The 21,952-nt window shown below is 40.9% G+C and overlaps 1 protein-coding gene across 1 annotated transcript in view; it reads left to right on the top strand.

The window, feature by feature from the left end:
• Positions 1-21,711, top strand: part of PCSK5 (proprotein convertase subtilisin/kexin type 5) — a 649,923-nt gene extending 628,212 nt beyond the window's left edge. The window contains 4 exon segments of the mRNA XM_043976670.1: positions 2,973-3,190; positions 11,835-11,935; positions 14,510-14,696; positions 20,794-21,711. Coding sequence (XP_043832605.1) covers positions 2,973-3,190; positions 11,835-11,935; positions 14,510-14,696; positions 20,794-21,194 — 907 coding nt within the window. The 3' untranslated portion in view covers positions 21,195-21,711.
• Positions 21,712-21,952: the final 241 nt, after the last annotated feature.

A 21,952-nucleotide genomic window follows, 5' to 3' on the forward strand; every position in this document is an offset into this window, starting at 1 on the left:
ATAGGAAAAGTATCTGAAATTTCATTGCTATAAGGAAGTCCTGGATGAAGAAACTTCCACTGCCAATGCAGGTTGGCATCTTCTCTGCAACTTGTAGTCTTAGTTACCTAGAGTATTAACAGACTAAGTGACTTACCCAAGGTCACACAGAATCAGAGGAAGGATTTGCACTCATTTTTTCCTAGCTTTAAGGCCAGCTTTCTATTATGCCACAACTGACTCTCATCTTACACAAAGGAAGAGTTAAATAAATGTTCATGGAATTGTATCATATGTTAAGGGCTAAAATTCTAGCTAAACTATCTAAAATATCTAATGAGTGGTTGCCAATAAATTATAAGCTTTAGCAAAAGTTAGACTTTTAAGCATTTATTAAGGAGAATAAGAATTTGGTAAAGAGAGAAAGGCCTAGATTCCTATATATTAAAGGGAGAGCACATTTCTAGCTCCCTTCTCCACCAGCGTCCTCAGGAAAAAGCGCAAGACAGAGCGCCTGGCTCCCCCTTCCTCCTCCCACCAGCAAATGTCACTTCCTGACGCCAAAGAAAAGACACATGGTCTTGCCCTCAAAGACCTTCCTTTCATGGCGGAGCTTTTCTACAGTAAGTCTCCAGCAGGTGGCATCATTCCAATCATTACACATGTTGAAATGAGTTGGAGACAAATTTAAAAGAAGGTTTTACTGGTCAAAGAGATTAAGTCCCTTAATCAGTGAAAAAAATCAACAAGTATTTATTAAACACCTGTCCTTCTTGGCTAAGTGATAGAGCAAGGGGCCTGGAGCCAGGAAAACTGGAGGTTGAACCCAAGCTGTGAGACCCTGGACAAGTCACTTAACCACTGTTTGCCTCAGTTTTCTCAACTGCAAATGGAGGAAGAAGGGGGAAAGTGTAATCATAGCACCTATGTTGTTGTTGTAAGGACTAAATAAGATCATATTTGTAAATTACTTTCCAAATCTTAAATCACTATATAAGTGCCAGCTATAATTATTATGTGTCACATTGTGCTAAGTGAGGGTGTTACAAAGACAGAGGTAAAAGAGTCCTTACTTTTGAGGGAAGTGGGTGCTGATAATAGTGTTTAGTGGGGGTAGGAGGGTGGAACATAAAGAAGGAGTGGGCAACATGTACATAATAATTGTATATGAAATAGAGAGATAGGGACTAGACCCATGACTTCATTGCTATAGGGGACTCTCAATAAGGAAGTTCCCTTTACCAATACTGGTTAGCATCTTTGCTGTAACTTAATCTCTTAAAGTGGCTTAAAGTAAGGAGGTTTAGTGACTTGCCCAGGCTCATACAACCAAAGGCAGGATTTGAACACAGGTCCACTTTCCATACTGCCTCTCATACAAAATATTATTATAAAATTATATTATACAAATATATTATACAAAATTATATACAAAATAAATAGCGAGTCATTTGAGGATGGGGGGGGGGCAGTTATAATCCTTGCATAGGCCTTTCTTTTATTATTCTTACCATGCCTTTGGCCATTCTTTTTAATCACTGTACTTTCCAAACATATTATAGATTTGATAATTGACTTCTCTTGATTGATTAACTTGAGGGAGCTTTCAACTATCTATGCAGAATGACAAAAATGAAAATTTCCCTTTGTCCAAGTCCTCTGGGAGCATAACATTATGGCCTAAGTGGCATTAGTGTAGTCTGGGTGGGGCAGCTTGTGCAATACACCTAGGCAATAAATTTAGAACCTTGACACAGACTTGGATTGTAAAAAGACTCCCTTTAATCTTGATTATTAAGAAGGGAATGCTAAACTGAAAATTGCTCTGAGCTGATATTTTTGTTATATTTTAAATCTATCATGAACCCTCCTTTTTCCAAGATTAAGTACATATTCCTGCCAGATAGAAGCAGAACTAAGAAAGAGCAACTAGGACTTTGTCTGAGGGTACTGAAATTCAGGATGGTAAAAATATAACATGGACCCTGCTTCACAACCTAGAAGCTCCTAGATAACATTTCCCCTCCCACTCAGCTGAATTAACTCAATGGACTTATATTGATTTTACATAATTAAAAGTTGATCTGAGGGATATTTGCCTTTTTTGTGCTGATTAATCTAGGTGGGGATCTTTTTGTGTGTTGCTTGTCCAAGAGTGGGTTTTGTGACCTACATGCCAACATTATTAGTTATGGCTCTGTTTTCAAGACTGAAAGATAAATCAGATGATCTCTTGAGGCTCCTTCTAGCTAATAATCTCCCTCCTCTCATGTTACCTAGAAAAACAACCTTGACACCCCACCAAAAGTTACAATTGTTTCCAAGTTCAGATGGTGGGTTGGCATTAGACTAAATTTGAAATTGTTGTTTTAGTCTTAAAAATATGTTTTTCTTGCTCTTTCATAGGAACCCATCTGTTAACGTTGAAGTCCTCATCCTCTGTAATGTCCCCACCCATTTTAAGAGGATTTGATTGTGTAACAATTAGAAAAATAACTCAGAGGCCCATTCACAGTTTTCTCCATTTCCCTTTCCACTTTTAATGTGGCTCGAGGCCAGAGTCTGAAATGGAGAATCTGTTGGTCTGGTTAACCTCTGTTAGGGGAATTTTTTAAAAAAGAAAGAAAGAAAGAAACTGAAAGGACCAGCTACCAAAAACTTCTCAAGGGGGAAAACTTCTTAAACAGGAAATGGAAAAATCCAGTCTTTTAGGTGAAAATTAGACTACTCCCTACCAGTGGGGAAGACAACAACAAAAATTTAATGAAAATAGAACTGATTAATTTGTGATAGTGCCAATCTCGTCAATTCTGTGCCCCCCCCCATTTTCTCTGTCGGTCCTTTCATAATATAAATGCTTTATAAGGTTACTAATTAAAGACAAAAGCAGATTAACAAAATTATGAACAAAACAAGCATATCTGGCAAAGAAATAAATGTTCCTTTTAGCCATGGAGTTTCTTTGAAAGTCATTGTTTTCTCCTTAATTTCAGATATTATGCAGACAATTCCAGTGGATTATGTAAAAAATGCAGTGAGGACTGCAGAGAGTGTTGGGGCCCTCAATCCACAGACTGCCTGTCTTGTCACAAGTATTTCTTCCTGCTCCGCTCTAAAGGGGAATGTCGCCGCACCTGCCCGGAACACTACTACATAGCAAACAGGACACATACCTGTGAGAGATGTCACCCAACCTGTAATAAATGCAAAGGTGAGAAAGATGGCCTCAGAGTGGGATTTGTCAGAAGAGCATGCAAGAGTTAGCCAGACCTCCTGCATCAAACTTCTATAGCCAGTCAGCCAGCTTTTATTAAACACCAGGCACTCTGCTAAGTGCTGGAGCTAGAAAGGCAAGAGATAGGCCCTGGTCTTGTGGGGCTCTCAGCCTAGTGGGGGAGACAACATGCCAACAACTCTAAGCAAACAGATAAATACAGGATGAATTGGTGACAATCAACAGAGGAAAGGGGCTTGCCTTAAGGGGCTTAGGAAAGACCTTTTGCAGAAGGTGGGATTCTAGCAGCCAGGGAAGTCAAGAATTGAAGGGAGAGCATTCCAGGCATGGAGGACAGCCAGCAAAAACTGCCCAGAAGATAGAGTGTCATGTGCCCAGACAACAAGGAACAACAAGGAGACCCGTGTCACTGGGTCTCAGAGTACATAATGGGATTTAAGGTATAAGAAGACTTAAGGAGGCAGCTACGTGGCATAGTGGATAAAAGCACTGGCCCTAGATTCAGGAGGACCTGAGTTCAAATCCAACCTCAGACACTTGACATTTACTAGCTGTGTGACCCTGGGCAAGTCACTTAACCCTCATTGCCCCACAAAAGAAGAAGAAAGAAGAAAGAAGAAGACTTGAAAGGTGGGAGGGAGGCCAGGTTATGGAGGGCTTTGAAGGCCAAACACAGGATATTTAATCTTGGTTGTAATAGGGAGTCACCAGAGTGATAGAATGACTAAGTAATGGAAAGATCTTCTGACTAAATAAGAAGACCTGGGTTCTAGTTCAAACTCGAGTTATTAACTAACTCATCATGTGAAACTTCTACAAGTCACAGCCCCTCTTTGGGGCTCAGTTTCCTTATCCATAAAGTGAGGGGGTTGGAAGGTGCTTTCCAACTCTGACCTTCTACATTGTTTCTGTATTGTTTCTGTTGGATGACAGCTTTTGTAGGCCCTTCAGAATCAAGCCCACCCACCCTCATTTGTCATTGCTCCCATCCTGCCAGCAGGTGTGGTCCAATGAAAAGTGTGGAGTCAGGAACCCCTCTGTTTGATTCCTGCTTCTGAGATGCAGGGGGAGCATCATCCCCTCACTGTCCCTTAAACTCCCTAGGAAAGATTCTGGGCTTTGATTTAGGAGACTTGGGGTTCAAATCCTGCTTCTGATACTTGCTAAGTATGGTGACCATTGGCGAGTCACTTAGACTCTGAGCCTCAGTTTCAGTATCTGTAAAATCATGACAATAATACTTATGCTACCAACCTCAAAGGTTCATATCAGGAAAAGTGATTTGTGGAACTCAAAGCACCATATAATTGTTATTATTAACAATAGTAATATTTTACATTTAGATAGCTCTTTAAATCTCCCATTTAGTATCTCATTTCCGGCTCCCAAGTTTTTGTACTCACTGTTCTTCTCACGCTAAAATATGTTCTTATCTCCTTGGCTTTTCAAATTCTGCCCATCTTTCAAGGCTCTCAAGTCCCTACACTTCCAGGGAGTCCTCTTCAATTACCCTTTTATTTATTATTTATTATATATTTATGATTTATTTTTATTATCATTAATCCTTCCCTCCCTCCTCTGAATGTCTGTTAAATTAGTTAACACCATGAAATTTAGCCACAATTCATTCTCCACATGATTCGCATATATTAATTTTGTCTACCCAGTTCATTAGAACTCCTTGAGGACAAATAGTACATCTTAAACAACTTCTCTTCCCCCTATAGCAGACAGCACAATGCCCTCCACATATGTATTTGATTATCATAAGTAACAAATCACAATTGAACATTTATCAAGTCCTGGGTTCTGGGTACTCCAGTGGATATTCAACATGCATGGTCTCTGCTCTCAACAAATTTCTAATCCATCCCAGGAGACGAGCCTTCCCTCTGAAATTACTGTGTCTATGTCTTGTATTTAAATGGTTGTTTACATGTTGTCTTCCTCATGATGTGAGTTCTTTGAGGGCTGGGCCTATTTTTGCCTTTCTTTGTATCCTCAGACCTTAGCATTGCCTGTTACATAATGTGAGCTTATTAAATACTTCTTGTCTTGCATTGACTTGATGAAGAAATTAATAACACAAAGCAACAAACATACATGCATGCCTGGAATCTCACCAAGACCTCCTCAATTTACTACTTTAAGGCCAATGTATTCAACTATCCATTGTTCCTCCCCCAAAAGGTGTTTAGCATGAAATAAGCAGGTACTGCAATAGCTTATTACCCCTGTCACATCCTTCAACTGTTCCTAGTAAGCATCTTCAGGCAGCAAATCACCTGGCTCCTTACTCGCTTCTAATTTCTTATGAGTTTGTGACGTGAGTGTATGCTTCCAGAGTCTTGGATCTTGATCATCTGAAATTACATCCAAATCTCTCTCTGCTAATCCCGAGGCCTTAGATATCCGAAACTTTGAAATGAAATGGAACAAGAAGTCTTTGAAAAGGCTCCCCTTGGAGAGTTCATTTTTCATCTTTCTTCTAACTCTTCTTGGGTCTCATCTAAGCACAGATCACTGGACTGTCTTGAAAGGGCAGCCCCATCAGGAGAGGAGAACATAGGGAGAAATCAACATTGATCCCATCATGTAATAAAGAGGTTGGCAACCAGTCGGCATTAGGGAGTACCAATGTTTTCATCCCATGTAGCTTAGCCAAGTACAGTACATTCTAACCTGAGTTCACCCTAGACTGTAAAGGAATCCAGGACTCCTGTCAGATTTGGGGAGGTCTTCCAGCAGACACTTCCTCAAACATTAAATGCAGGTGAAAAGAGCCACATCTAGGTGGGAAATTCACATTTGCATTCATAGGCTTATACCCATCTCCTTCCAAAAGAGAACAAATCAGTCTCTGGGAAGAAAGAGTTAGGACAATTGGACTATCACTTGGTAGCAACCTAGAAACAGTGATTAATGAATATTTCTCAAGAAAATGTATTCATCTCAGAACTGCCAGAAGGGTTATTGTCTCTGTCTCTTGATTCAGCAAACATCTATTAAAGCAACTATTATATGCCTGGCTTTGTACTTGGGACTGGGTACATTTGAATTGTTTTTGTTTGTTGTTGTTCTTTGTTCCGGATGACTTCCGGGTGATGTCATGACTTGCAGTGAATTCGATTTAAAAGAGGGAGGGCTGTGCAAGGTCACCAACCCCACTTTCTCCTCTAGAGCTATCAGGGTCCACTGGCAATATATATATATATCAGGATGACTGGAGATGGGCCCAGATGTTTTAAGGCAAATGGGGTTAAGTGACTTGCCCAGGGTCACAGCTAGTAAGTGTCTGAGATGACATTTGAACTCAGGTCCTCCCAACTTCAGGGCCACTGCTCTATCCACTGAATTACCTACCTATCCCAACTGGGTACATAAAGACAAAACCAAAATCCCTGCCCCCAAGGAGTTTATGTTCTACTGGAATGAAATGCAACATGATCTAGATAGATAGATAAAGGCATTCATTAAGTACTTACTATGTGCTAGACAATGTATTAGTGAAAAATATATTGAGCTGGCTGTCAGAAAACCTGGGTTCCAGTTATGACACTGTCACTGATAAACTTCAAGGTAGGTATCATGTCCCTTTAACTTTTAGCTATGTGATTTCTGCTGTCATTTAGCTATTTTGTGCATCAATTTTCCCAATTTCAAATGAGGATAATAGTTCAGTTTAACAAACATTGATTAGGGATCATTCCTCACTTTTATCAATACCTGTTCCCTTTACATAACAGGGTTGTGAGGATAAAATCAGATACTAGATGGGTAGTTTTTTTTTTGGTGGGGCAATGGGGGTTAAGTGACTTGCCCAGGGTCACACAGCTAGTAAGTGTCAAGTGTCTGAGGTCGGATTTGAACTCAGGTACTCCTGAATCCAGGGACAGTTCTTTATCCACTGAGCCACCTAGCTGCCCCCTAGATGGGTAATTTAAAGCACTATTTAAATGTAATGAATTAAGGCAGCTAGGTGTTACAGTGGATAGAGCACTGGCCCTGGATTCAGGAGGACCTGAGTTCAAATCCAACCTCAGACACTTAATTACTAGCTGTGTGAGCCTGGGCAAGTCACTTAAACCCCAACTGCCTCACCAAAAAATAATAATAATAAAAAATGTTAAAGCACCGGCCCTGTATTCAGGAGTACCTGAGTTCAAATCCGGCCTCAGACACTTGACACTTACTAGCTGTGTGACCCTGGGCAAGTCACTTAACCCCCATTGCCCCACAAAAACAAAACAAAACAATAATAATAAATGTGATGAATTAGTATTATTATTTTTTTTTGGTGAGGCAATGGGGGTTAAGTGACTTGCCCAGGGTCATACAGCTAGTAAGTGTTATGTGTCTGAGGACAGATTTGAACTCAGGTCCTCCTCCTGAATCCAGGGCTGGTGCTCTATCCACTGCACCACCTAGCTGCCCCAATTAGTATTTTTATTAATAATAATCACTCACATTTAGGTGGTGCTTTAAGTTTTATAAAGCACTTTCCCTGGTATGAATCTTTGAGGCTTATAGTATAAGTATTATTATCATGATTTTATAGATACAGAAACTGAGGCTCAGTGTTTAAGTGACTTCCCAAGGTCACACACTTACCAAGTAGCAAAAGCAGGATTTGAATATAGGTCTCCTAAATCCAAATCTAGAATCTTTCTACAATCCTGGGATAATTAAGATAATGCCTCTTGCAAGGGATATTGCATAGATTAGGTATAGAGATTTTGTGTCTAAAAACCCGAAATGGGAAAAGTAGCCAGTATAGATGTGCCTTGGCAATGAAGGCAGTAAGAAGAGAATTATGATATTCAGATTTCATGTAAATGAGACTAAAGATTGGTGGAGCATGGTGGAACAATTCTGTGATCTCTGCTGCCCAAAAGGCTGAGGCTGGTGGATCCCTCCAGAAAGGAAATTCTGAGCTGCAGAATCTGAATAGAGACCCTCCCTAAGTCTGGAGACAATATGGTGAGCCCTCAGGATATGAGGGGCCATCAGGCTGTCTAAGGATGAGTGAACCATCTGTAAGGGGCTAAAATTTTAGCTAGTCTGTCTAAAATATCTAATGAGTGGTTGCCAATAAATGATAAGCGTTAGCAAGAGTTAGACTTTTTTTTTTAGTGAGGCAATGAGGGTTAAGTGACTTGCCCAGGGTCACACAGCTAATAAGTGTCGAGTGTCTGAGGCTGGATTTGAACTCAGGTACTCCCGACTCCAAGGCCAGTGCTCTATCCACTGCGCCACCTAGCTGCCCCCAAGAGTTAGACTTTTAAGAATGTATTAAGGAGAATAAGAATTTGGTAAAGAGAAAGAGGAAAGGCCTAGATTCATCTGTCTATTAAAGGGAGAGAGCATTCCTAGCTCCACTCTCAACCAGAGTCCAGAGTGAGTGGGAGCGCCAGCCTCGCTCCCTCTTCCTTCCACAAGCAAACGTCACTTCCTGACGCCAAAGAGCCTCATGTCTTGCCCTTAGACGCCTTCTCCTCATGGCAGAGTGTCCTGCAGTAAATCTCCAGCAGGTGGTATCATTCCAAACATTACACAGCCCAGGCTGGAAACAGAACAGGTCGAAGCTTCCCTGCTAATCAGCAGAGGGATCGAGTGCATGAGTGACTACTCCTTACTTCCAGCTTAGATGAGATGAGAGATCAAGTCTTGAAGACAAAACAAAACAACAAAGTTCAAACAGTTTTCAGAATGAAAGTGAAAGGAACAAGAATGCAAGTGATGGATCACTTCTGATTCCAGGTCCCACAATGATATTCCTGAATTTTGGATGAAAAGATCATTCAGAAGGAAATCTGAATTTAGACCAGAGGACTATCTGATGGGACCAGTGCAGCCCCAGATTTATCACAGAATTTTCAATGTGATAGTTGGAAGGATCTCAGAGCTCATCTACTCCAGCTCATGCCCAAAGGAATCCCCCACATAAATATACACAACAAGTCTTGGTCTTCTAGCTTTTGCCTGAATACTTCCCATGAGAAGGAACCCACAGGTCCCACTTTTGAAAAGCCCTAAAGGAATGAAGGCTTTCCTGACATCAAGTCTAGGTTTTCCCACTCATTGCTCCTGGTTTCACCTTCTGGAGTCAAACAGAACAGATCTAATTCCTCCTCCACATAATTACCCTTGAAATACTTTTCCAATAGCAAGCATGAATGGACAGTGCCCAAAAACCTTCTGCCAAGTTGGCTGTTTGAAACATAGCATAGAACCAATGCTGTGATCTATGATTAGGTTCCCAGACCCACCCACAGAAGTCTATTTAACCCATAATGAGACGAGGCATTCTATTTCACCTGCATCTGACAGAGCTTGATTGTACTGTGACTATGAGAAAGGGCATTTTGAGTTCTAAACACAGGAAATCAAGAACATGTTCCCCCAGTATTCCTGGCAGTGATTTCCCACATCAAAGGAGGAGTAGGGTGTTTTGTTTGGGGAGGGCAGAGGAGACACACCCAGGGAATAATAACTCTGCTTACTTATTTCAGTCCTTTGATAGTTCAAAGATTTGGTCTATGGGGGTAATTTCTCCACTGATTTAGATCTATGCCTCTCTATGACATTGTACTGTGCTTTAATGAATGAGTAACCAAAAAACTCTGCCTATTCAAAAAAAAAAGCACCTTTGTATATATCATAGATTCACAGACATAGAGAGGAAAGGGACCCTTGGAGGTCATCTAATCAACACCTTTTGTTTTACACAGTTGGAAGCTGAAGCCCAGAGATTAAGACTTACCCAATATCACATAGATAGTGGCAAATGAATTCTCTAGACTCAGGTCTTGTGTCTCACTATCCAGGGCGCTCTCTCTCTCTCTCTCTCTCTCTCTCTCTCTCTCTCTCTCTCTCTTTAAATAAATAAACATTTTTATTTATAGTTTTGAATTCTAAATTTTATGCCTCCTTCCCTCCCTTCCCCCCTCCCAGAGGAAATAAGCCATCAGATATAGGCTATACATGTGCAATTATGTAAAACATTACCATATTAGTCATTTTGAACAAGAAAACTTGAATAAATTAAAGAAAAAATGAAAGAAAGTGGAAAACAGCATGCTTCAGTCTGTGTTCAATCAATATCAGTTCTTTCTTTGGAGGTGGATAATCATCATTAGTCCTTTGGGATTGTCTTGGATAGTTGTATTGCTGAGAATAGTTGTCATTCACAGTTCTTCATCAAACAGCATTACTGTCTTTGTGCACAATGTTCTCTTGGTTCTGCTCACTTCACTACCAGGGCTCTTTTTAAAATTGTAACATCCTTCATAAGAGAACCAAAGAATGAGAAACCCAAAAGGGGCCTATGACGAATATTCCAAAACCTTCATTTTCAATAAGAGAAAACTAAGACCCAGAGAAATTAAATGATTTGTCCAAAGTGAAAGGAGTTAATGACAGAGATAAGACTAGAACTCAGTGGGCAGCTAGGTGGCACAGTGGATAGAGCACTGGAACTGGATTCAGGAGTACCTGAGTTCAAATCCAGCCTCAGACACTTAGCAATTACTAGGTGTATGACCCTGGGCAAGTCACTTAACCCCAATTGCCTTACCAAAAAAAAAAAAGACTAGAACTCAGATGTTCTGTCGCTTAATCTACTATTCTTCAGGTAGCAACTCTCTGCGTCTGTCTAAAAGACTGTGTAAAAGTGCTTTTTTGGGGCAGCGGGGGAGGGGGGCGAGATAGGTATTCTTTTCTTTTTTTAATTTTAATTTTAATTTTGTGTGTGTGTGTGTGTGATTTGGACTGATAGCAAACCCTTTATCCACTTTTGTAGCTTATTAGCTTATTGTTTACTAACTAGGGAGTCTTTGGATAAATGATTCTCTAGGTGTTTTAAATTAGAGGAGGGGGAAAGGACACTGGTCCTCGTTGTTGTGTTGGGGTAAGAGCAGTAAATTGAGGACTCCAATGCCACAACCATCTGTAGGAAAATGAGAATTTGGCATAAGCCTGTTAGGTGAATAAAGGCAACTTGCTTCTAATGCTGCCATTTGGTTCAGTATGATGTCTCCCCTGCTGATATCAAGCTCAAAGCTACTTAAATAGTGGACAAAATAACAACTAGAGGCTGCAGAGGGGGCAGTATTTTCCTTATTTCCATCATGAGTACAAACACACACACCCATCTATTTATTTTTTTTTAATTTTTTTTTCCTTTGAACTATGTATAATCTAAAGCCTGAATTTTACATTTTGTAAGTCTATATGGGATGACTTTATTTCTAAATCTCCACTTTCTTTTTGGTTATGTAGACACTGACCTTTAAATATATGTGTGTGTGTGTGTGTGTGTGTGTGTGTGTGTGTGTATACTCATTTTGCTCCTCCATTATGCTCCATTTAACTTGACACAGTACCTCAAAGATCACTGGATTTGGAGTCAGAAGGACCTGTGTGACTTTGGCCACTTAATTTCTCTGGTTCTCAATTTCTTCCCATATAAAATGAAGAAGTTGGATGAGATGATCTCAGAAGTCTTGTCCTGCTCTCTATTCTATGATTCTCAAAGTCTGACAGAGTTGTTTTTAATAACCAAAGACATGAATGGGATATATTGACAGTCAAGTTCTTTTTTTTCTTTCTTTTCTCTTAGGAAAGGGACCCTTGAACTGCTTATCCTGCATGTGGAGCTACCATCTCATAGGAGGAATCTGCAACTCAGATTGTCTTACTGGAGAATACAGAGTAGGCGAGGTACTGAATATTTTGAGTTGTTTCACTTTTTCCATACTCTCTGTGGTAAGATGAAAGAGAACTTACAGGGGCAGCTAGGTGACAGTGAATAGAGCACCAGCCCTAGATGCAGGAGGTCCTGAGTTCATATTTGTCTTCAGACACTTATTAACTATGTGCGACTCTGGGTAAGTCATTTAACCCCTATTGCCTCCAGAGAGAGAGAGAAAGAGACACAGAGACAGAGAGAAACAGACAGAAACAAATACAGAGAGAGACAGAGAGAGAGAGAAATACAGTGAGAGACAGAGACAAAGACAGAGAAACAGACAGAGACAGAGATCTTGCTAGGTCCTATGCCATAGTATTTTGGACTATGCCTATGATTCCATTAGTTTATGCAACTTTCAGTAAGAAAAATCCCTTTACCAATGAAGATCATGACCTTGTCTGGGACAATGAGAGTTTAAATAGCTTGCACAGGGTGACACAGACAGCATGAAACCCAGCTCTATCTGACTCCACTCTACTTACCACTTTACTGCACTATCTCAGTTCCTGAGGATACAAAGATTTCACACACACACACACACATACACACACACACACACACACACACACACAATCTCTGCACTCATGGAGCTTGAGTTCTAATAGAAAAGTTAAGGCTCATGCTCCACATTAAGAAATGATGCCAAATGTAAGCCCCTGCAAGCTTCTTGGAGCCTGACTTGTTATTGGCTCCTCCTCTCTCCACACTGAAATGCTCAGGTTAGTCAGACTAGAAGAAACCAGCACTAGAAGACAGACAGTCAGTATAAAAATGCCTTGAATATCTATCTATTGAATCTGAGTAGAGTCTCATAGCATTCCCAAGACATGGCCACAGCTCAGCTCCGTGACCCTTGTTTATTCTTTTTTTTTTGGGGGGGGGCAATGTGGGTTAAGTGACTTGCCCAGGGTCACACAGCTAGTAAGTATCAAGTGTCTGGGGTCATATTTGAACTGAGGTCTTCCTGAATCTAGGACTGGTGCTTTATCCACTGTGCCACCTAGCTGCCCCCAACCCTTGTTTATTCTTAATGATTTTGTAAACTCTGAAAGAATGGCTCTATAATAGAAAATGGGGGATATTGACAGCAAAGTGATCACTTAGGATTTTATAATGACAATGTGAGTGAGAGGTAATGAGGGCTTGAACTAGGATGATGGCATTGTGAGTGAAGAAGACAGGATGTAAGAGATTATGGAGAGAGTAGTCAACACAATAAGGCAGCTGACTGCCAAGGGGTATATCAACATTCTACTCTCTAAAGCTTCCTTCTGGCTTGGCTAATTATTGCTCAGAGGTTGACTCTAGGAAATGTCCATCACAATGATTTCTAGTGCAAAACAGGACCTAAACCCAGCTCTTCTTGACTGCAAGCTTTTCTCTTCATTTTACTGTCCTGTCTCAGAAGAAAATCAAGAAAACAACTGCATTGGAACCAGAAGAGTTGGTTGTGATAGTATCATTGTATGCCAGGGTCCCATGCCCCCTGGCTGAAAGGGTTCCCCAATCTCTGATCAAGGCATTCCCAACAGACAGGGAAAGGCTTGAGAAACGTTGTCAGGAATGATACTGCAACCATTGTAGACAAATGTATAAACACCCAAAACCTTCAACCTCTGTCTGTGCATAACACCTTGAATAGCTCTCAGCACGGCCCAAGACCTCTCCAAGGAGCACACACAATAAAGAGTGACAGTAGAAATATGTGAAAAACGCTATTTAGGAATAACAGATAATCACTGATCTGCCACAGAGAGTTCACTGGGTCTCCCTCTCTATTTCCTTCCATGAAAGATAGCTCTGAAACATCAGTAATAAAGTGGGACAGGTTAATGAAAACATATCCAAAATTTCTGGTTCTCCAAGCTTTTATCTGCTGCTTGAAGAAAACAGAGACTTGTTAAATTGAAACAAAACTGAATTCAAAACAACCAGAGAGTAAGAGAGAGGCCGATTGATATAGTCTTCTGGGCTATTGTATCCATTGCTACCTCCTTGTTCCTATAGCTCAGAGCCCTTATCTTCCTAGTTGTGATAACAGAGCCCAGTACTGCCACTCCACTCTTCAGATTTTGTAAAGAGCTGTGACAGAGTTACTGAATTATCAGGAGACTCAGGCTCTACTGTTTACCATCTGGCACACTATGTGACTTCAGGCAAGTTAGTTAACCTCTTTGGGTGTATTCTTCCCTTTGGAGGTGAGGGATTGTATTATCTTGATCTTTCAGGCCCCTTCCAGCTTCAACCTTATGTGGTTTATGAATTAACAAGTCTAAGCCCTCCAGTAAGGGTCCTTCAATGAATTCCTTCCCACTCTTGAATGGTGATCCCATGCATTATTTTTTGTTTGTTTGTTGTTTTTTTTAAGTGAGGCAATTGGGGTTAAATAACTTGCCCAGGGTCACACACCTAGTAAGTGTTAAGTGTCTGAGGCCAGATTTGAACTCAGGTACTCCTGACTCCAGGGCCGGTGCTCTATCCACTGCACCATCTAGCTGCCCCCATGCATTATTTTTTAATGAATTTTTGGTGGTTATTTTTAGGGAGAAAATTTTGAATGTGACAAATGCCATGAAAGTTGCATTGAGTGTAAGGGCCCAGGCCCCAACAACTGTACCATGTGTCCGGCTTACATGATGCTGTATATAGAGGATGGCCGCTGCCTCCCCTGCTGTAACAGCTCAGCTGACATACATGTTCATGACTGCTGTGACTGCCAAGAGACCACAGGTGAGCACACAACTTGGGTAGGTATGGAAAAGGCCCCTGGTCAGGCTGAGGAGGAGGGATGGATAGGGAAGAGATGGGGATGATTTCCTTGACCAAAGAATTCATTTTATGCTTCTTTTTTGTTTTGGGGGGTTGTTCCCTTGTTCTTTTCAGGCTGTGATGTCAACATAGTCAATGTTGGGATGTTGTTGTTGTTTAATCATTTTCAGTTATGTCTGACTCTGTGTGACCCCACTTGGGGTTATCTTGTTAAAGATACTGGAGTGGTTTGCCATTTCCTTCTCTATTTCATTTGACAGATGAGGAAAATGAGGCAAACAAGGTGAAATGACTTGCCCAGGGTCATACAGCTAGTAAGAGTCTGAGACCAGATTTGAACTCAGGTCTTTCTGACTCCAGACCCAATGCTCTGTCTACTACACCACCTAGCTGCCATTGTTGAGATAGGGCTACATAATGAGAAAGCCTGATCTGAAGTACTTAACCCTTCCTACCCACCCACCCGCATTCCCCAATATGTTTCTTTTCTTTTTGTTTGTTTGTTTGTTTTTGCGTGGCAATGAGGGTTAAGTGACTTGCCCAGGGTCACACAGCTATTAAGTGTCAAGTGTCTGAGGCCAGATTTGAACTCAGGTCTTCCTGAGTCCAAGGCCAGTGCTTTATCCACTGTGCCACCTAGTCCCCCCGCCCCCAATATTGTTTCTTAATAACATGGCTAACATAAAAACCAAACCCCATAATGTTACAAAGCCTACCATGAAATAATTTACTGATTGTCTGAGGTATTGTTCCTATCTAATAAACTGAGTTGTTTTAACCTGGTCATGTTTTTAATAGAACTAATTAATGATGTCAGTGGATGATTTTGTAGCCCAGGGAGAAAAGACTAACCCTGAAGTCAGAAAGATCTGTGTTGATTGACTGACACATACTAGCTGTGTGGCCCTGGGCAAGTCACCTAACTTCTCAGTACCCTCAAGAAACTCAGACCATATATTACAGGAAAACTGCAGATCTTCATCTACAGAGGAAATCTCAACACTGAGAATTCCTTCCACTCTTGAAATCACAGGTGCATTTGTGGCTTGTTTGTGATATATGCCCATATATACTTTAAAAGTCTCCAAACCCCACAACCAACACACCAGTACCTATGACTTTAGTCTGACTATAATTATATCAACTGTAAAGTTGCAATCTGTAAGGTGGCTAAAATTCTAGATAGACTGTCCAAAAATCTAATGAGTGGTCACCAATAAATTAGAAACTTTAGCAAGAGTTTAGACTTTTAAACATTTATTTGAGCTTTCTTTTTGTTTTGTTTTGGGGTTTATTTTATTTTTTGTTTGTTTGTTTTGGGTTTTTTGGTGAGGCAACTGGGGTTAAGTGACTTGCCCAGGGTCACACAGCTAATAAGTGTCAAGTGTCTGAGGCCAGATTTGAACTCAGGTCCTCCTGACTCCAGGGCCAGTACTCTATCCACTGCACCACCTAGCTGCCCCCTTTTAAGCATTTATTAAGGAGCATAAGAATTTGGAGAGGAGAGAGAAAGAGGCCAAGATGCCTTCATCTATCTATCTAAGGGAGCCAGTGTCTCAGCTCCACTCCACACGAGGTCCCAGTGAAAAAGAGAGCCCTTGCCCTTTCCTCTTCCTAGAAGCCTCCTCTCCAACAGGAAAAAGAGTCGTCCACACACACACAGCTCCAAGCCAATTGGCTGGTAGCTCTGATCGACAAGTCTAACAGGCGGCTCTACAGAAACAAGTTCCTGGGTGCTGGCCAGCCAGTTTCCGGATGCTAAAGTCACATCTCCCCTCAGGTCAGAGCTTGCAATGTTCCTCCCAGCAGGGGCATCATTCCATCTCCCATACAACTAAATATTCAAGAAGACCTTAAACAATATTTCTCCTACCAATATACTCTAGGCAAATGTATCCTTTAACTGGGCTTCTGGTTTAGCATTGTACAACCAAAATACTTGTTAAATTTGTACCTTTGGAACATGAGGAAAATTTAAGGTTAGGCTTATATTAATTTTCCTTTCATGTACAAAATAGTGTATTTCTTATGTCCATATCTTTGCACTTCCACTCACAGAATAATTTCATTCAGAGCACAGGTCATATGCCACTTCTAATGGTAGGCACAGGAAGGGGAGGAGAGGTTCCTGACTCCCCCTATTATCAGTGCCCTCTCTCACTCAAAATTATATTTATATTTTCTTTTTATTTGTGACCCTAGAGAAGTCTGATCCTTTCAGCATTCAGCAGAGGAGGTGCTGACCTATACTGATAAAGGGATTAAGGGAGTTTCCTCCTATCACAGTGAAATAACAAGTCTGGTCCCTTTCCCTATCTCTTCTTGTCCCTATCTCTGTCTCTTGCATTTGCTTCTGTCTTCATCTTGAATTCCTGCCCCACCCCCACCCCAAAGTAAAAGCAACTCTCTTGGAGGGCTTGGAATGTTATTTTCTTTTGTTTTGTATTTGTATCTGTTTTGCATCTCTAAAACTTAGCATAAAACCTTACTCCTTGAGGGGGCTTAATAAAAATGTGTTTAATTGAATTCGATGAAATATCTGCTGCTGGCTTGACAACAGTGCCCAAATGCAGTTCCAAATAATAACCCTTCCTTCTTCTCCTTTCACTTCTCCAACTCCCTGTCAACTGCCCCCCCACCCCCCCCACCCCACTGTGACCAACAACAGATGGTTTCCTCAGTTCCTCATAAACATATATCTATCTGTAGACCTTACTGTCCTCATATCCTTAGTGTGTCAATTAAGAATAATTGTTTTGGGGCAATTGCCCTGGGGGAAAAAAAGGATAATATCAATGCCCCTGATAACCAGAAACTAAGGCCTTTTATTGCCATATGTCAATGAATGCATGCCAGAGAAAAGCTTCACCTTTATTACTAGCATCATTCAGAGCTTCAACTCACTTTGAGAGGATAATCTGTGGGATTCTTTTTGTTTTTTTGAGGCAGTTGGGGTTAAGTGACTTGCCCAGGGTCACACAGCTAGTAAGTGTTAAGTGTCTGAGGCCAGATTTGAACTCAGGTACTCCTGACTCCAGGGCCAGTGCTCTATCCACTGCACCATCTAGCTGCCCCTTATCTGTGGGATTCTAATGAATTTCTTTTTTCTTTCTTTTTTTTTCTTCTTCTTTTTTGGTGAGGCAATAGGGGTTAAGTGACTTGCCCAGGGTCACATAGCTAGTAAGTGTCAAGTGTCTGAGGTCGGATTTGAACTCAGATCCTCCTGAATCCAGGGCCAGTACTCTATCCACTGTGCCACCTGGCTGCCCCATGAATTTTTATTAAGCACCAGTGTCTACTTTACTGAAAAACTCAGCCCTAATGCAGAGTACTTTGGGATGAATTGCAGCGCAACTTGTGGTGACCTCGTCTTCATTCCTAAGGTTTGGGTTGTCCCCTAAGAGAAATGGATTAACAAGGGATAGGGGGGAAATCATTAAAGCATGTTGGAAGGACAAATCTCTGAAAGCTTTAAGAGTAATAAAAAAGGGGCAGCTAGGTGGCGCAGTGGATAGAGCACCAGCCCTGGATTCAGGAGGACCTGAGTTCAAATCTGGCCTCAGACACTTGACACTTACTAGCTGTGTGACCCTGGGCAAGTCACTTAACCCTCATTGCCCTGCCAAAAAAAAAAAAGAGTGATAAAAAAATAATTACCAAGTGCTTCCTTGGTGTTATAGTAGCTAACAGTATAGATACAATCAAGCCAAAGCTTACTGCTACTGAAACATATGATGATTTTTATTGTGAGGAGACAATGTGAAGTAGTTGTGATATAGCAGCAGTCTTGTATTCTGAAGGTTGAGACTTAAGGCCTGGCTTCAGAGAGCTAGAACCTCCAAAATCAAATGAGATGATTGTGTAACACCCTTTGCAAACCTACATTGCTATATAAATATTAGAGTTATTATTCATCAAAGATAGTTGGAGGTTAGCAACTGCACTTTTAGGAGAGGGGACAGAAGAGATTTGGCTAGAAAAGAGTTCATGTGAAAAAATATTTTTAATTAAAATTTGATTAAGTACCTACTATGTGCCAGGCACATCTAGCTGGAGCAGCTAAGTGGCATAGTGGATAGAGCACTGGCCCTGGAGTCAAGAGGACCTGAGTTCAAATCCCACCTCAGGGGCAGGTAGGTGGCACAGTGGGATAAAGCCCCAGCCCTGGATTCAGGAGGACCTGAGTCCAAATCCAGCCTCAGACACTTGACACTTCCTAGCTGTGTGGCCCTGGGCAAATCACTTAACCCCAATTGCCTAACCAAAAAATAAAATAAAATAATTTTTTAAAATTAACATTAAAAAAAACAAATCTTACCTCAGACACTTACTAGTTGTGTGAGCCTGGGCAAGTCACTTAACCCCAATTGCCTTAAATAACCTGGGGCCATCTCCAGTCATCAATAGATAGACAGATAGATAGATAGATAGATAGATAGATAGATAGATAGATAGATAGATAGATAGATAGATAGATAGATGGATGTATATATGTATGTATGTATGTTTTTATATACATACATATATACATATGTAACCTTGCCACTGGATACAAATGGCTCTAGGGGAGAGTAAGGTAGGTGACTTTGCACTGCCTTCCACCACTTAAAATTCCAAATCAGTGCAAATCATGATATCACCCTCATATCATGGTCCTCTTTGAGAAAAAAGGATGAACAATGACCTTGTGCAAGTCACTTAACCTTTGTTCACCTAGGAGGCAGCTAGGTGGCTCAGTGAATAGAGTACTGGGCCTGACGTGAGAAAAACCTCAGTTCAAATCTGATCGCAAACATACCAGCTTCGTGACCACTGAAATGTCACTTAAACTCTGTTTGCTTTAATCCATTGGAGAAGAAAAAGAAAAATCACCAGTATATTTGACAAGAAAACCCCATGGACAATTTGGTCCATAGGGTCACGAAGCATCAAACACAACTGAACAACAAATGGGTCGGGCACTATACTAAATGCTTTATGAATATTATTTTATCTTTACAATTACCCTAGTAGGTTGATACTATTACTACACCCATTTGACAGAGGAGGAAACTGAGGCAGATAGAGGTTAAACTTGTAGAGGGATATACAGCTAGTATTTGAGGTCAAATTTGAACTCAGGTATTTCTGACTCCAAGTCCAGGGCTCTATAAACTGTATCGCATAGCTTTAGAGGTATTAGGTAACTTCAATCTCATTATATCAACTGAATGACCTGAGATATTAGACTACATTAATAAAATTATAAATGAGCTTGTTTTAATATCTTTTTTTAAATGTCACCATAATTTCCCCAAGTATCTCTCCTCTTTTCCCCAAAGAATAACTTTTCTCTATGTCATATCAGTCTACTTAAGTGACTATCCTCATTTTGGGAATAAAGACGAAGTCCCCACAATCACCTGGCAACAAATTACAACCTTCTCTGGTGATGGAAAAACAAAGATCCATCTTTTGTTGTCTCCTGTTCTTCCCTTTATAACCTGTGGTAGTTTCCATTCATCTGGGGATGAGAAATAAGGAAATAATCCTTTGTTGGCTGACTAACCTTTCATTTCTGAAAATTATGAAGACAGATGTCAGAAACAAAGTTTTAAAATATAACTCTTATCCCCCACCCCAAGTCAGGATTTAAGTCTTTCTTACTTGAACAGAATATGAAAGAAAACTAGAAAGGTAGGTAGGAACTAGATTACAGATGGCTTTATGTTCCAAGAAAGTAAGAATTAGGAACATGAATAGACTTTTCCAATATTGCCTTTGAGGGAAGGGGAATTTGGGAGAATTCAGGGGACAATTGGAAGTCTTTTGGGGTTGACCCCCCATGGTATGGGTATTGGAAAAATCCTTGTGGCCCCCTTTGTCCTGGAAATACTTGTCCAGATATATAAAATTCAATTCTTTAGGCATCCAGAGGTGTTTCCTCCATGGAAACTAGAGTAACATTTAGTGCCTCTAGCATCTAGAATACAATTTCCAAACAGCTAACCTCCAACACTTATTTTCTCCCCCCCTCCCCCCTTCTTTCTTGCTTTCTTTTGGTCCCATCTTCCTCTAGAGGAGTGCAGCTTTCGATATGGTGTGACTATACCCAAAGGTGAGAGGACAAAGCGGACAGGTCTTCTCATCACTTCCTCCATCATGCTGATCCTCCTCCTTGGGGTCGCAGTCTACATCTGGAAGAGATCCAGAGCCAAATCCCAAAAGGCTCGATACGAGAAACTGTCAGACCAAAGCAAGGCTTTTTCTTCCTATAAAAGCAGCTATCGAGAGAGCACCAACTCCCATCAGGACCAAGTTATCGAATACAGAGACCGGGACTATGATGAAGATGAAGATGATGACATTGTCTACATGGGGCAAGATGGCACAGTCTATCGGAAATTTAAGTATGGTCTGCTGAATGACGATGATGATGATGAGTTGGAATATGATGATGAAAGCTACTCATTCAAGTAAATTCAAGTATATTGATAGGATTACTTCTTCTGCTCCTAATTCTGAACTTTGGGGAGTATTTTATTGCTGGCAAACCCAACTCAGGCTTTGTAGACCTCCTCAATTTTTTTTTTCTATTCCTCTAAGCTCAGGTATCACTCCATATTCATTCAGAATCCAAGAGAAAGGCAAAGATTAACAGATCTTTCCCCTAGGTAATATGTTAAGGCACCCCTACTTCAGTAATAGCCCGGGGTAAAAGTAAGTGAGTTTTCTACAAGTTGCAAGTGATCAAACAGCTCCATAAACCTCTCATTTTCACACTACACAAAGGAATTGGGAGTGGCATCTGGGACTTTCTAGAACTTCCTGGGGTGGTGCTAATTTTTTTTCACAGGACCTTTTTTGTTTTTCAACCATTTACTTTTAGTTTTGTCCCCAAGGTCAAACTGTGAGAATTAACAAAACAAAGTTGCCCCCTCTTCTCATCATGGACCCCCAACGCGCGCGCGCGCGCACACACACACACACACACACACACACAAGGGTTGGCATTTGGCACGTGCTACAATGGGTAGAGTAGATCTGCTGAAGTTGTTAGGTGTTGCTTATGTTCTCAAAAGATTTAGAGAAGCAACATCAAGGGAGAGTAACAGAATTTCCTAGGCTTAAAAGCTCTTTGAAATGCTATAGGCAGACAACCATGTTTAGGGACCAAAGGATCACAAATAGTATGGTAGGAGGCAGGCAGTAATGAGCACAGGCAGGAGAAAACCATG

Source organism: Dromiciops gliroides, chromosome 1 (assembly GCF_019393635.1).
Source record: "Dromiciops gliroides isolate mDroGli1 chromosome 1, mDroGli1.pri, whole genome shotgun sequence".
Classification (NCBI taxonomy): domain Eukaryota; kingdom Metazoa; phylum Chordata; class Mammalia; order Microbiotheria; family Microbiotheriidae; genus Dromiciops; species Dromiciops gliroides.